Raw genomic sequence first — 15,387 nt, 5'->3', positions numbered from 1 at the left:
AGGGGAGGGGCGCAGCGTTGAGCCTTCGGCCCCCACTGAAGGGGAACCCTGCGCACACTCATGTCCACGGTGTAATGAAATCCGCCAAAAACGGCTATTACGAGGAACGTAACGGTTCTTGAATCTGCTCAGACGCCATCGAGAGTCATGGAACGCCCAAGAAGAACGTGGCTGTTATCTCCTCGCCCTTGAGGCGCTGCATGAGGGAACGTTTTGGTCACTCCAAGGTCTTGGACTCATGCTCATTCGACGGCGAGGCGGGAATGATCCAGTGTCATTGATAAGGTGGCATATTGGCCCAGTCGTGGGCTTTAACACTCGCATCAGGAACGATTGTCTGAATATTTCGGTAAGAAATAAAGTAAATTGGTCTAATATTCATCATTTCTCTAAATAGGCAACCTGATATAACCGCCTAAGTATGCACACCTTTTTCTGCTTCTAAGAATTTCTGAGCGCCCCGTTCCCTTTTTTTTTTCTTTGCCGAAATCAATATAATAAAGCGTAAATCATGCGATATGTTCAGTTTAATTTAACTGATATCTCCTTAGGCGAATAAAAGACGAGACGTACTCGTCTCGAGCTCCTTTTTTTTCTACATTCATTTTTATGACGACGTTTTCATGCGAAAGAGAGAGCGCACATAACCTTTTATAGAACAGCGCAGAGAACTTGCTCGCGGCCGTGGGAATGACTGATGGTTCGCGAAGACCTCTGCGCGATGTTATTATTCTGACCGTGAATAATGTTGATAAGAGCGGTTATTATAATTAAACGACCATAGAACGTCTCGGAGGCGCGCGGAGACTATATTACCGCTCGTTTATCACCGCAGCTTCGGCGATGGCATCCGTCTTATCATCTGAGCGCCACAAAACGGTTTCGGAAACATGAGACGACTCTATCGGTTCCCGACACCGGTTACCTTGGCAACCGTTTTTCTGTCTTCTGCCCGTTATAGGAGACGATGGAAGCACCGTCCATATTTATTGGGCTTCCAGTCGATAAATGCGACAGTCGCTGTGGTGCACCAAAGGAAATCGGAATCTATTTTCTGATAAAGATGCCCGTACAGCAAGGGACACTATCAATTCATAGTGATTCATTTCCCTAAACGCTCTAAAAGGCGAGTAACATCGTCTGTAAGACAAAAAAAGCAAAGCAAAGAAAGGGGCGTTGTATTTAACATTGCACGCGTGGACGCAGGGCTTGCTAGCACATGAAATAAGCCTTTCCCCCCTCTCTGGTATGCGATAAACAAGAAATATTTTGTTGTTATTCGATTGCACACTTCGGGTACTGATTAAGATTAAGGTTGTACTCTTGAACTTTATTTATCTCCAGTTCTTGCGTGGGTAAACACGCAATAAAGTTTCCACTAGATGTGATGAGCTTCCAGCTGCACCGTATTTGATAGGTAGCGCTTGGGCGGAGCGTTTGCGGGTAATCTTTGCGAGGAGACCCCAGAATGCGTCTCCTCGGCATGATGCATGCAACGGCGACGATTTATATTTGCATATCTTTCGAAAAAGGGCGGCGAAAAAATAGCCTCCTAGCCCGCTTGAGCTAATCAGGTATTATGTGTATGCATAACATTCTGTCATTCTATCGCTTCTCTCTCATTGATATTTCTCTCTCCACTAAAAACGTATTTCTCTGTACAGCTGTAAAGTCTCGGGTTCTATCAACCATTTCATGCTCTTTTTTTTTTTTCACCAGTGCCCTATACGCTTCATGATTCCACGTCATTACTCTTCGCTGCTCGTCTCATCATTAAATACAATAACTATCGATTTCTCTGCGCTAAAGTTAAGGCTTCCATATGTCGCTTCATTGCCGCACGTGTTCGCGAGAATTTTTAAATCTCTTGCATTGCTCGCAGCAGCACTGTGTCATACGCGTACGCCTGGAGGCACTCTGTTGCGCCCTTTGCCTGCTATACGGATCTAAGATTAATAAAATAGCTAAGTTACCGTTTTCAGCTGTCTTTCTGTGCCTTTAACGCAAGCCATGGGCTACCATGCAGACAGAGGGCATCCTTGCTTGAGACATCGACGAATTTATTTCCGCCAGTTCGCATTTCTCGTCTTCCGGAACCGTTGGTACTTTGTCCTCATCTGCAGCTCCACGACGTCGACATCTTTCTATTCGTGAGTGACATATATCCCGCAGTATTTCCCGGTCGATGTTGGTAAGTGTAGAAATGCTACACATAAAGCAGATGAATGGCGACACATGGGAGAGTAGCTACCCGTGGAACGTCTTGAAAGGGCAGCGCAAACGACGACTGTGTTGCCCCGTGTTGTTTCTTTCCCTGTGTCATCTTCGTTTGCGCTACCACATCAACATTTTCTATCCGTATCTTGAGCTATAGAAGTTTATATGCTCTCAGTGCGAAAAATGCTGTAGGCGATTTTCTGGGTCTAATTACGTCTATCATATCCGCTAATCACCTGCAGGTGTACGCGTGGAATTTTGTTGCAGTTTGGCTCTTAGCCGTTTCAAAATTTATGCCAAAACGTTCGCCAGTATCTAGCTCGAAACGTTGTATTAATCTCCAATTAATCTCCCTCTTTCACGCAGTGAAATCTGTCTGATCTTGAGACAGATACGCTGTCGCCTCAGTAGAAACAGCTGGTTCGATCAACAATCTAAAGGTTCGGAGTTATACTTTATAGAAACTGGTATAAATCAATTCCGTCAGATCTCTGCGAAAATAGAAAATTTGAAACACTAGTGCATCGCCTGCGGCTTGGTACAGCATTTATGCGACACTTTCTATACAGGATGAAACGTGCCTGTAGTCGACAGTGTTCTTGTGACCACCGAGACGAAGATGTGCGTCATCTCCTCCTCTAGTGCTCGAAATAGGACTCGGAACGAAATGTATTGCGAGAAAATCTGTTTTCTTTTTTAGATAGAATATTATTCACTCTGAAGAAAATAACTTTGCATGGCTAACAGCGGGCCTTCAAAAAAGAGCGTTGGTCGCCTTGAAAAAATTGCTTGAAGAAACAAACATTTTATGAAAATATAAAGCTTCAGTTTATCCTAAACGCCTGAGTGACATAAATGTTGTTATATAACGTGTTCAAAATATGTAATTATTTGTTTTCTGTTTTTTTTTTTGCTATGTAAAACAAACCACACAGGACACGTGTCTTTATACGTGTACACGTGAGCTCATTTCACTTAGCCAAACTTGTACTGTAATATTTATGACTCATGTGCTGTTGGATTATACTGTGTTTTAACACCTGATATTCTACTGTACGACATATCGTACCATTTTTTCTCTTTCTTTTGTATTTTATGTTTCGTTTGCTAGGCAGGAAGGAGTAGCCGGCGCCGCCATAAAAGCACCAACCTCTCCTATGCATCATTTCAATAATAAAAAAAGGGGCCATCGAGAACCTCCCCTGCCACTGCTCACTGTGAACATTTTAAAATATAAATCTGTACCTGTGAACGTTATTAAATACTCAAAAATCCGAATAGCTCGTGCATAATATGCCTTCCTTGGCGGAGTAGAGAGGCGATTTCTTGACTGCCTCGCATGATAGATGTTGCTAAGGCGACAACCATTTTTATCACTTTGTGGCCATGCAGATGGAAACCGCATGTGTGACTGCCGTATTGCTTCGACTTCAGATAAACGAAAAAACTTCAAGCCTTTCTTGTTCTGGAACTTTCTCAATTTTCGGCCCTTTTGTGTGCCCTCTGAAACATACATTTTGTAGATGCTACGTTTGCTGCGTCGGTTTGCTCTCATACGTACTAATCAATCATTACGCACCCAAAACGAGTGCTTGTTGTTTCTATCATTTTTGTAGCGCCGACATACAGAAATGAATGTCATGTGATAAAATTGGCGCAATGAAGGATCGTATTCATGTTTGTGACACAAGAAGCGTAGTAATTACTGTGGTGACAAAGGCGAGCCTTCCTGTTAAAACGTTTGCACCGGTGACATTCCTTTTCGAACACGTCAAGCGTAACACTCGCTGTGACCTGTGGCCTTGTTTAAATATCGCCCTGATGATATGGCGCAGTCGTCGAAAGCATGTCGAGCAGCAACGCCTTAAAGGGGTACTGACACAAAATTTCGCGGCCGAGATAGCCTGCTGGATCGATTTCCGTGTACGTGCGTGTACCATCTGCGAAATATCGACAGCGAATAAAGCTTGGAAGGTATTTTATATGAATATTGAAGTTCGCGTGCGCGATCCAGCATTATAGGGCGCACCTATTGCATTGACACCCTTGGAGGTGACCCGAGGTGACCCCCCTACTTCCCATACGTAACCGTTGTAGCCGGTAGAACAAGTTGTGATGACGTCGTAGCCGCCATTTTTGTTTTGACGCGCTCGCCGCTGTGCTGTTGGTGTCTCAAGGAAATCGTCGCCAACAGACGACGATGAGGAGGACGACGACAACGAGGACGATGATGGCGACGTCATCGCGCAGCACGTGCGGCAAGCGTGCGAATGCGAGGAGACGACGCGAACAGCGCGGAAGTGCGTCACACTTCTGTGTGCTGATGTGACCGAGCGCTGCAGCCGCTAGGTGGTGATAGTTGCACCCGGAGGCTTGTCGTTTTTGAAACCGAAACTGACACTGGTCGGTAATGGTGCTGTTCAACACAGTAGGCATAATTGAAGCCCGCCAGCAAACTTGAATGAGTCGCACAGTAATAATGAACTCGGTCGAAACGGCTACCGCAAGCTGACATCGCCGCATCGACGAAAGCTTCATTACACAGAGGATATATCGCCACTGAGGCAGTCGAGAAATTTCACCACCACACCGTCGTAGAGCGCTTAGACTTACAGGTCATTCTGTTAAAAGAAACAGAAGGTACACTTAACGCCGGTCCCTTGGAAACCAAATTTCAAAAGCGTCCACCGCATTGGTATTCACCTTAGGGAAAGTATAAGGTAATCCGGAATTTCATTTCGGTTAAAAATATAACACACGAATAATTCAAGGAAGATGTTAGGAAGCAAGAGAACCGCTTTCGGTTTCGCCAGCAAGAGAGATCGCTCGTCGCTTTTTTTCTTGCGGTGATGAGTGTTTTGCTGTTCACCTAGATACTTGTCGGCGAGCCAAGGCTTTTGGTTTGGCTTTTAACTCGGTGAACCAGGTCTTGAGCAACCCGACTTAAGAAAGCTGCTTGCTTATGTATTGTGCCGTCGGCCACCGCCCCCGAGCCCATCCGTGTGTGCACGAGCGTGTCCTTGCTTGCAAATCAGTACAGGTTTCTTCGCGACAGCATGATGTTATCCGTGGCCGCGTCTCCATGAACGCTAGAACCGGTCCTTGCTTCATCATTCGTAATCTCTGAAAGTGCTCACTGCTGTGCGCTTCGCGTATTTGGCAGACGGTCTTACCCACTCCTCTCCACATTTAAAAAATATTTCGCTTACCTGCTTTCGACATATATTCAGGACGTAAATATTCTCATGGCCTTGAAAATCGTACTTTTTATACGACAGATTGATGACCGGGTGCGTAGTTGTGTCCAAATTCAGGTTGGTTGTCACTTGACATTTTGACGCCGACGCGAACATCGCCTACGTGGATTTTGTTTACTTCGCTATTCGACCTCATTAACTTATCAGGCTTTATTGTGCGTTGTACATCATCTTCCCCTTATTTACTATGCTGCATGGTTGCAACGAAATTGACAAGGTGGGAGGATTCGTATATTTTAGCATTATTGGTTTGATTTGCGTATGAACTGGTATCAACATGACCTTCCTGGTTGATATCAGCACTGAGTTGCCGTGTGCAGGTCTGCTTATTATTTTTTTTTGAAAACCTAGCAAAAAAAAAAAACCGTGAATGTAAAAATGACGGTACATGCTTCTATATGTATACCACCGTAGTAGTAGCAGAAAACTTTATTTTTCGTTTCATTTGTGAAGTCCCAGAGGTTGGAGCCCTCAGTCCAGGGTCCCATTTGCTACTGCTATCCGGCTGGCCCGGTCCATCAGTCTTTGCTGGTCGTCCAGGGCTGTGCTGGAAAGAGCGGCTTCCCACTGGGGTGTACTATATGCTAAACTACTTTTCAGCAAAGGTATCTCTGCTGCCCCTCACCGACAGCTTTGTACATACGTACTGATGCCTCATAGTGTGCTTGCTGAATTCCTCCTGCCGGTATTATTACCGTACGCACGAAGTTAGTTTCCAATGCATCAATTGGAAGCACGTTTCGCTGGGGTGATGACGACTGTCGGAACGGTGATGAAAATATCTCTCGTTGTACCAAAACTTTATTAGATTATTTGTTACCGACATTTAAATAATGCAGCCGCTGTTAAATGCTTAAGAAAGGGAAAATTGTTTTAGTAGTTCAGTAAGCTAGGGAACTATAATCATGCTAGGGTGACCTTTACAGATAACGTAGCGTCTGCTATGTTCTCCCACGAATGTACCACGTGCATTTTTTTAAACAGTGGAGATGTTTAAGCTCGAAAAAGGTCCGTCGCTCGCGTACAAAAATTATCATCATCATGAACTGCCACGTGCTCTCTTCGTCCTCTCCTTCATCTTCCTCGCTCATAGAACACGTGCGCCGATTTGTCCGGCGTGGGATGCAATAACTCCGATGGATGAGAGAACGAGTACAGAGATGGAGAGAAATAAAGAGACAGAGAGAAATAGAGAGAAAGGGAAGAAAGACAGGAAAAGACAGAAAGACAGATAAATAAATAGATAGAGAAAGATATCGAAAGAAACGGGCACAAAAAAAGAAAAAAAAGACAGCAAGGCAGGAAGAGAATGAAAGAAAGGAATAGAAAGATATTCATTCATTTTTCATTTCATTCATTTTTATTTCCTTCAAGACCCCCGAAAGGGTATTACGTAAGGGGTGGGTAAATAAACAATCAGTTGCGTTGTCACAATGATCAATGTGAAGTTACATTTGAAATGCTATGCATGAAACTTGATGGGCAGGTGATTGTGGCGACATCGTGGGAAAGGCCGTTCCAGTCTTTAGCTGCTCTGAGAAAAAAAGAAGCAGAAAATGTTTTAGTACGGGCACGTGGGCGAAAAAGTTGCAGTGCATGGCCAGTGCGATGAGATATGTGAGCTGCGGGGATAATGTAAGGAGGGCGATGAAGGGGCGAGTGAAAGAACTTGTGAAATAATGAGAGGGTTGCAATGCGTCGGCGATAAGACAAAGATGATAAGTTGCACTCTGCTTTGAGGGATGTAACACTGATGTCGTATGAGTACGAAGCATGAATGAATCTAGCTGCACGATTTTGAATAGTTTCTAGAGAATTTGTGAGACCAACTTCAGGCGGGTTCCAGATGGGAGATGCATATTCTAACTTTGATCTGACTAATGATGTGTAAGCAAGTAGTTTTACATGACTCGGAGCGTTGCGTAAATGACGTTTTAAGAAGCCCAAAGTTTTGTTAGCTGATGATGTGATTTTAGCAATATGAGTGTAAAGAATAAAGAAAGAGAGAGAAATAAATAGAGAGAGGCATAAAAAGATAGAAAGAAACAGGAATCGAGGAATAGAGAGAGAGAGAGAGAAAGGGAAAAAAGAGAAATAAAGATAAAAAGGGGAGAAAGAAATAGATAGACAGAGAAAGAAAGAAATAGAAATAAACATAGACAAAAAAAAAAGAGATGGAAAACCAGAGAGAAAGGTAAAAAGAGAAAAAAATCGAAGAAGAAAGAAAGAGAAAAGGAGAGAGAAACAAGGAAGGCCACCCCAGCTCCGTTCTTCCTTCAGGCTTGGCACCACTAGTGCGAAGCTGCCGTAATTTTTTTGTTCTTGTTACCTTTTGCCCACAACATTCCTTTGCGTCCCCGAAAGCCTTTACAAAAAAATCACGCAACAAAATTTAGTCTAATTGTGCCTCTACCGAATCGATAAGCAGACGTTTGAAGCGTCATCTTTCTTCTTGAGGATGTAGCGAAACAAAGGGAATGAACAAGGGCTCTGCAGTGACAAGCAGTCGCTGTAGTGATAGGTGTAAGTAGTGAGACGTGCACATACTGAAGGTGAATTAAAGGCATTCCCCTGTCGCTTCGGTCGCAGACGAGGCACGACTCAGAGTGGAAGCACGCGGTTCAATTAGCGCAAGGGCAGAACCCGGTGCTAACGCGCTCCCTTGGTAGCGGACCGAGGGTTTTTTTCCGTGCTAGACTGAGCGAGACAGACGGTCCTATCCTTCTGCTGTGCACCTAGCAACGGACGTGTCTTGATCTCGCTAGTTCGTTGCCGTGCGGTTGCTAGGTGATGGGCTTCAGGCGGGCGGCTTCTGTGAAGCCCTGTTCGGACTTTTTCTAGGAAGGGCAAGTATGTGGAATGGCGGAGGGAAAAGGGTGCGCACGTGTCGACGGCAGAGAGCCTTCACTAAGCCGAGCAGCCTCTTTCGAACTTCGTTACGAAGAAGAACGAACTTTTTTTTTTTTCAGGCAAGACTTATCAAGGAAACCGTGTTTGTAGTACGGGTTTGTTTATTCTGGACATTTATTTTGTAGTATACCCTCAAGACCCAGAGGGCGTTACAGAGGGCGAGGGTATAACATAAAAACAAGACTAAATAATAACAACAGTGAAGCAAAAAAAAAGTTTGCAGCTACACCATAAAGTTTTCCGAAACTGCACATTCAAACAACGCTTGGTCCTTACAGTGGCAGCAATGAACCAAGCGTTGGATGGCACTCGAGAGTCCGTGAAAACAAGAAACGAATACATACGTGCGGGACAATATTTGCGTACTTCTCTATGGTCGTGTTGCATTAATCCTGGACAATAATCTCAAGTGTTCCATGACTTCAAGCGCGAAATAGCGAGGGCGTCGCGCGAGGACATTCTGATATGGGTACGACATGCTTTGGTTAAGGTGATCGTGTTGACATTTCGTTACGGTCTAGAGTAATAGCGCACGCAGGAACAGGGAATTCGGAGCCCATATCAACATTGTTTTCTCCTTCTTTCTTTTCTTTGCTTTTTCATGTTCTTGCTAGCGCTTTTACATTCGACCATTAGTATAAAAGGTATTGAAGAGCCGCGTGTAAGTCTGCGTGCAGCTGTTCACCGCGGAACAGCCCAGATTGCCACGGAGTACAGGAAAGAAATAAAACATACGTCGTGCTCTTCTATTCTAATGGTGGTGTTACAGAACTGGAACCCAGCGGAAACCAAGGTGCCAAAAGTATTTTGAAGTTAAAATTCGGCAGATACCATGACTTGTGGGAATCGGTTTCATGCGAAGCATTCAGCGAGTAGTTGTCTATGCTGCATTTTTTTTTTTTGGCTTTGAGCCAAGCGTTAGGAGGTGGATCGACGTGTTTTTGTAAGTGTAGTGGTTGTGTGCACATCGGGGGCTTTCCAGGCACGTCGACAACATTGGCGTTTAAAGGGTCACTTATGGTCTGTCATACGTCAGTATTATCTAAACGAAGTGCACTTTACGGCGCGATGATGTGAATATCATATGTAACTTTCGTGAGTGTATTCCTCCGGGGTCGAGAAACGCTTGAATATAGCTTGCTGAATTATAGGAATACAAATGTAATGCTTATTAGACTTCTATGAAAGCGAAGCCAAGACTGCAACCACAATTGACTTTAACCTGGCATGACGCCTGTATCATACGAGTACATATCGTAATGTTTATTGCTTTGTTATAAAATTAGCCAGCACTGCAATCTCAATTGACGCTGCACCGACATTACGCCTGCATAGGGTCTTTTTCCAAAGCAGTTTCAAGACTTCGCGTTGCTATGTGGTAGAATACCTGACTGCCACGCAGAATGCTTGGGTCCGATTCCTGCTGGGATCCTAATTTTTATTCTTTGCAATCGTCGGGTCAACGCTGCCGATGTCGGTTTTTCTTAACACCCTCGTATTCAATTTATCAATGCATGTTCTCGACGTTCCTGGGTAGATATAAACTGTCAATCACCCGGGGAGCATTCCCGTATACCGCGGCCCGTGGTGAACGGGTATGTGCCACACGTTTCTGGAGGAAAGGGTTCGACGACGTACGCGACAGGATTTTCACGTTATTCATGTCATGATCAGACAGTCATGTTTTTCAAACCCTCTTACCCTCCCATGCCAATTTTGGTCTCCACCGAGCTAAGGAGGCGATCAGGTAGATAGATAGATAGATAGAAAGAAAGAAAGACAGAAAGAAAGAAAGAAAGAAAGAAAGAAAGAAAGAAAGAAAGAAAGAAAGAAAGAAAGAAAGAAAGAAAGAAAGAAAGAAAGAAAGAAAGAAAGAAAGAAAGAAAGAAAGAAAGAAAGAAAGAAAGAAAGAAACGCTCGAAGTGACTTGTGTTCGCTAAAAGATGCTTCGCATTCAAAACGTGTTCAAATTATCAGGAACGAGAAATGGCATGGCTGCTAGAAGTAGCAGACCTATAGCTGACTTTCTAGTCTCCGCCTCCGCCGCCGCCGCTTAGCGTAAGCTTTGTCGCCGGTCCGGCTAAAAAGTTCAATTTTCTTGTATGAAGAAAGAAAAATACGAGCTACATATAGTTGGGCTACGCATTACAGAATGTCCAGGAGTGAAATCCTTCGTTGTGAGCTAGCTTCTCTTTCTTTGTTTGTTTTTGTCACATGGCAAGGATAAAGCTCGGAAGAGAGTCTGGACTATTTCAATTAAATTACGTAAGTAATAAGCCAGGAACTATCTTGTTGAATTTTTCGTCTTCCCTGTGCAAGACACATTAAAGTTTTCATGGATGGTCTCGTCGCAATGAAACGTTGAGTGTTATGCAGGCAAGGCAAGTACGAGTAGGGTGTCGCCTGTTTCAAGAAACCGTGGTTTCAGAACTTTCTCATGGAAACTCAATATTATGTTTAAGATTCCAAGTGCAATTTAGACTAGGATATAGTAAAAGATCACCGCCGAAGCACTCCGTACAGATGATTAACCAGCAATGCTGAAACATGCGGGCCCGGTGTTTATCATTGGTTTAATCCCGACGGTTCATTAAAGCCTTTTTTCAGTTATTGGTTACGTCTGTCCAGAAATCTTAACTGGTAATAACCGCCCCTCTGTTACCTGCTTCATTTTTAGTGGACCAGGGGTGAGTAGTGTGGCGGCCCACTTTCTGTGGCACATACGCACTAGGACAGACATAGAGACGAGGAACTTTATTAAGGTCCTGAGGAGCCAGCCATTGGAGCCCTAGAGAGGACCCCTGGCTAGCTGTTGGCTAGTCCCATGTTGGAACCGGTAGGACATGCCTCTCCGCTCTCTCACGGCCCCTCTGGACAGCTTTGGACTGGTGTTCCTGTTTAGAGCTCGTGATGGCCTTCTCCCAGTTCTCGCTGTTGTTGAAGTCCTGTAACACAGGGCACTGCCAGAGCATGTGGGCTAAAGTACAGAATTCTTCCCCGCAATCCGGGCAATGAGGATCTATCTCTGTGTGGAGCCTGCTCAGGAAGCCTCTCGGTGGGCAGTTTTTGCGTACGTATGACAGATGAATTTTGGTTTCGCCTAACCATGTACAGATATGCTATAAAAGACTGTCGAAAGGCGAGCTTTTTTTAGTTACGCACAACAAAGCTACAAACCAGGCTGTACAAGAAGACGTGGGTCGGGCATTTATCGAAGTTCTCGAGGCTTACAGTAAGATCAGCATCGAGAAATGGCTGGGGAATATGATTAAAAATCAATAGACATGGTACTGAGGTTACCACTTCAGAAGAGAGCAAATCAGAGCGAAGAAAAAAGAAGCCGGAAATCAGTCCATTAATATTTATCTCTAACTGCTCGAACAACGGCAGGAAAAATATGATGAAGGGGAAGTTAAAGATGCAGAGAGGGAATGCCAGATAGGCCGCGACGGTTGAGAAGAAACGATGGAACTATACGAAGCAGCGAAGAATGAATTGAAATCACGAAAAAAAATTGCGATAGTTTAAAGGCAGAGAACTGCTGTTCGATGGAAGACGAAGATCGCTGAGAGCACGACATTAAATAGAAAGTTTGCCGATGACGTCCATGCTTATATGATGTGAAGAAATAACGCAGAAATCGTAGAACGACATATTGATATCATATCGCATTGCCAAACCTGCAGCTCTTGCTTACCCTACCTGAAGTCTTCGGATTTAATGGTTTGTCGGCACGAACGAAGGAACTTAAGGGTCTAAACAGAGAATAAAAATAAAATTGATGAGCAGCCTTCAACTGCTGCACTTCAAGCTATCTACATGAAACATCGTTGTAGTTCTTGGTTGCATCAGCAGCCGCCCCATTTCAAAGGTAAACACTCGAAACATCTGTGCATCCGTATTCCATCTGTCAACGTTCATATATGCAGTCTCTGTAGGCATCTCAAAGCCGACTTTGTTCAAGAGGGTAGTAAGTTTTTTGCGATGATATCGTGGTATAAACATAGTCAACATCATCGTCACCGCGCGAATGTGTGTCTGGTCGAGACAGCGGCTTGATAAACATGCCATCGGATCCGTGTTTATTTGCGAGGAGCCTGTGGCGGCGGGGGTTATAAAGCCAGCTGTCTGCGTGAGGCGCCGTCAGAGATAACGGTGACGTTTTGTGATTGGGGCAGGGGCGCCTTTTGTGTAAAAGGGAACGTCTTCGAGGTGAAAGCGCTGCCCAGCTGTGCTGTTGAGGTCATCGCACAGCTTTGAGCCCTTTTGAGCGTGGTTACATGAGTGGATAGACTTTCTGCTGCACCTCAAACCATCCAGTTGCTCTACGATTTGCTTGTTGCAGCCTCGCGTCAATGTATTTCAGTAATCATATGAGTTCCCAATGCTTGTTTAAAAAAAAAAAAACAGAAAAAAAAACACGGGAACTGGCGCATTTATCCAATCCTCCACTGGCCATTTGTCACCGTGTGTTCCGAACGACCTTGTCCTGACCTTTCGATCAATTCTTAGAAACTGCAGCCCAAGAAACACACGGACGGAACAAAAACGACAAGGACGTTTGGTACAAGGACGTGTTCGTACATAACTCCTAGCAACTGCAGCCCAAGATACACAATTCGTTGAAATTCTACCTTTATTACTTACCGTACAGCGTGGTTTTGTTTGTGAAAATTGTTTAGTTTTGTGTATGGCCGTAGAAATACATATCTTAGGAATTTTATGGCTTCGTTTAACTAACCACTACTTCGCATGCGGGACTGCTCGTACGTCGGGCATGTCGTAAAGGTATTTTCTGTAATGGCTGGATCTAATTATACAGCCTACCGCGATAGCCTATGGGCTATACATAAGGCGTTGCGCTGCTGATAATGGTGTCGCGGGTTCGATCATGGCGGCGAAACCTGTATTTAATGGAGGTCGGAGTGCAAAATCGCTCGCATACTTGTGTTAAGGTGCACGTTAAGTGCACGCATATTTGTGTTAAAGTGGCCATAGCACATTGGCTAGTTTCTGGATATGTAAAACCCTACAATTTACAATTTCTGAAAATAATAAAAAGGCGCGCAAAAGTTTATCATAAAGGTAAAAGCTACTCTGCCTCAAATTTGGCATATTCGAAAACACACTTATGATTACTTAAACGCTGTGGTAGACGGAGCTAGTGGCAGTCGTTGAATCGACAGCGATGGCCGCGCTTATTTTGGCGGACAAGAGCGAGAAGGGCGTTTACTCGGCAGCTCGTAGACAATTCGTAGACGAACGTATACGAACTACTTTCCTGTTCTTGTAGAAACGAGCGCAAACATGTATTGGAATAAAAACAGCGAGGTTGACCTGCATGAGCCTGTGCCTGATCCTGCTACTTTGTACCGCAGAAGCAGGAGCGGGGAAGAAATATATCTACATACATGTAAGGGACGACGATCACATATATGGAAGTATTCCATTATCTATGGGTACTTAGAGTGCGGGAACCTTTATTCACGTTGGCTCGTCAAGGGCATATGCGCCATGGTTTCGAGGAAGCACTGCCTTTCAATTATATCTAGCGCTTCACAGAGATAATCGCACGGTATCACTTTACATTGCGTGTTTTTTGTGGTTTCTCTTTTCCGCATTCACCCTTTCACATTGCACGAGTCTCACGCTTGAATAGCACGGAATATATACTCTCTTTCTTGGAGAAGTCGTGCTTGACATACGTAATGTTACTAGCGTTACTGTCTTGTTCTCTGGTTTTTTTCGTGCACTGCGCTGACTTTTGTACTTTTCGATTGCACCCAGGTTTATTAACGTACGTGAACTGCAAAAGTGTCAAGCTGGCAATGAAGGTCCAGGACGTCTTCACAACAGCCAAACTGGCAGCGCTGGCGCTCATCATCGTCACAGGGATCGTTCGGATTGCGCAAGGTTTGTTTTTGAATCAATTTCCGGTAGTTCCGCGTGACTAATGCGTGTAGGGCTGCGGTTGAGGCACTGTAACACCGAGCCCGTCACTTCTTTTTTATGGAATGTAAATAGCACGACTTTTATTCACTGGTGGAATCTATTGCGCGACACAGCGGGCAGAAAACTAGAAGACTATAATAATAATTGTTGGGGTTTAACGTCCCAAAACCACGATATGATTATGAGAGACGCCGTTGTGGAGGGCTCCGGAAATTTCGACCATCTGGGGTTCTTTAACGTGCACCTAAATCTAAGCACAAACTAGACGAGGACGGGAGAAAGCTGTTAACTCTTAAAAATGAGGCAAATATAAATGGCAGTAACCGTTACTAATGGTTCTCATGTACCGGCTGTAAATATTTGTAAGTGTTATGAACGTACCTCGGTTATCATTATCAAAAAATTAGCGCAGCTTGCACTAGGTCGCGCAAGGCTGGGTAAAAGCAGAGTTGGTGGGCATGTAGCTGGTCCTGGCTTGGCTAGGCTCTGCCCCATCACCTCCCTCTTTACCACCCCTTGATATTCTATAATATACATATGGCTTTGCTTGCTCTGTTTTTTTCTATCATTTTTTTTCTATCTGTATCTCTTTCTCTGTCTGTTTTTTTCTTTCTCTGTCTTTCTCTCTTTTTTTTCCTTTCTTCATATGTATTTCCCTCTCTCTCTGTGTGCTCGTTCGCCCCCTCCTCCTTTCCTCCTCTTCACCCTCACTTCCCTTTCCCACCAGCTTGCTATACTATGCTGCACAAGGCTATGCTATGCTCTGCTAGCGTACCTGGATAGCCGAGTGGTTAAGACCCTGGTCTTCGGATCGTGGGTACGCGGGTTCGAATCTCGCCAAGAACTTTTTCCCCCAAGAATATCTATCTCTCTCTTTACTCTTTCTTTCTCTCTCTCTCTCATTTTACACGTTCTCTCGCCCATCAGTGTTATTGCATCCCGCGCCGGAGAAATCGGCGCACGTGCTCTGAGAGCGCAGCAGAGGGTGAAGACGCCGACGATGAAGAAGAGGGCGAAGAAAGCGCGTGCCGGTTCATGATGATGATAATTT

General features: G+C 44.5%; 1 protein-coding gene across 1 annotated transcript in view; it reads left to right on the top strand.

Moving 5' to 3' along the window:
• Positions 1–15,387, top strand: part of LOC119372970 (large neutral amino acids transporter small subunit 2) — a 60,274-nt gene that overhangs the window by 20,202 nt on the left and 24,685 nt on the right. Inside the window, exon 2 of the mRNA XM_037643170.2 lies at positions 14,172–14,297. Within this exon, the coding sequence (XP_037499098.1) occupies positions 14,172–14,297 (126 nt within the window). The remainder of the gene's footprint in view (positions 1–14,171; positions 14,298–15,387) is intronic.

This window comes from Rhipicephalus sanguineus, chromosome 1 (genome assembly GCF_013339695.2).
Source record: "Rhipicephalus sanguineus isolate Rsan-2018 chromosome 1, BIME_Rsan_1.4, whole genome shotgun sequence".
Taxonomy (NCBI): domain Eukaryota; kingdom Metazoa; phylum Arthropoda; class Arachnida; order Ixodida; family Ixodidae; genus Rhipicephalus; species Rhipicephalus sanguineus.
Note: the sequence above shows the minus strand (reverse complement) of the source record. Positions and strands in the feature narration are given on the sequence as shown.